The sequence below is a fragment of the Octodon degus genome, unplaced genomic scaffold, assembly GCF_000260255.1.
Source record: "Octodon degus isolate 3935 unplaced genomic scaffold, OctDeg1.0 scaffold00050, whole genome shotgun sequence".
Classification (NCBI taxonomy): domain Eukaryota; kingdom Metazoa; phylum Chordata; class Mammalia; order Rodentia; family Octodontidae; genus Octodon; species Octodon degus.
In genome coordinates, this window is record NW_004524626.1 from 11,544,356 (window position 1) to 11,544,951 (window position 596).

Consider the following 596-nt stretch of genomic DNA (forward strand, 5'->3'; position numbering starts at 1 on the left):
AGCGGGCTTCGCCTCTGTCTCCTCAGCAGAGTCTTCCCCCTTGCTGGAGTCCCTGCCTTCAGCACCTGTCGGCAAGCCCATGTCCTGTAACACCTGCAAGGCCACAGACACAGGAAGGTGGTAAGGAATGGTTCGGTTTGGGCCAGTCTCACAGGGCTACCTTCTGGAGGGAGAAGGCCAGCCACTTAGCTAGATTTCTTTTCAGTTCCCTGGAAAACTGACCATCAGCCACACTTCAAAACCCTAAGAACTTTCTTGCATTGTATGACCTGGAAATGCTTAAATACCTAGTCTTTTGTGTTTTGTTTTGTTTTTTTAAACCAGGGATTGAACTCAGGACCCTGTGCTTGCCAGGAAGGCATTTATGCCACTAAGCTATATCCCTGGCCCTGTCTTTTGTGCTTTGAGTCCTCCCACTAACACGTGCAGTCCTCAAAGGAATGATGACAAGGTGCCCAAGAAATGATCTTGTTCCTGGGAAGCCAGAGCCCTGGCTGGTCTCACCTTCACAGCCACATGCAGCTTGGCGGTCTTCTTGGAGGGTCCAGAGGCCTCAAAGGAACTGCCATCCACCTCCACGGACATGGTGAAGATGG

General features: G+C 51.3%; 1 protein-coding gene across 1 annotated transcript in view; it reads right to left on the reverse strand.

Annotated features, from left to right (window-relative positions):
- The window catches only part of Ilf3 (interleukin enhancer binding factor 3), a 39,919-nt gene that overhangs the window by 8,143 nt on the left and 31,180 nt on the right, over positions 1-596 (reverse strand). The window contains exons 12-13 of the mRNA XM_023716926.1: positions 505-596; positions 4-93 (exon numbers count right to left, since the gene is read on the reverse strand). Of these exons, the coding sequence (XP_023572694.1) occupies positions 4-93; positions 505-596 (182 nt within the window). The remainder of the gene's footprint in view (positions 1-3; positions 94-504) is intronic.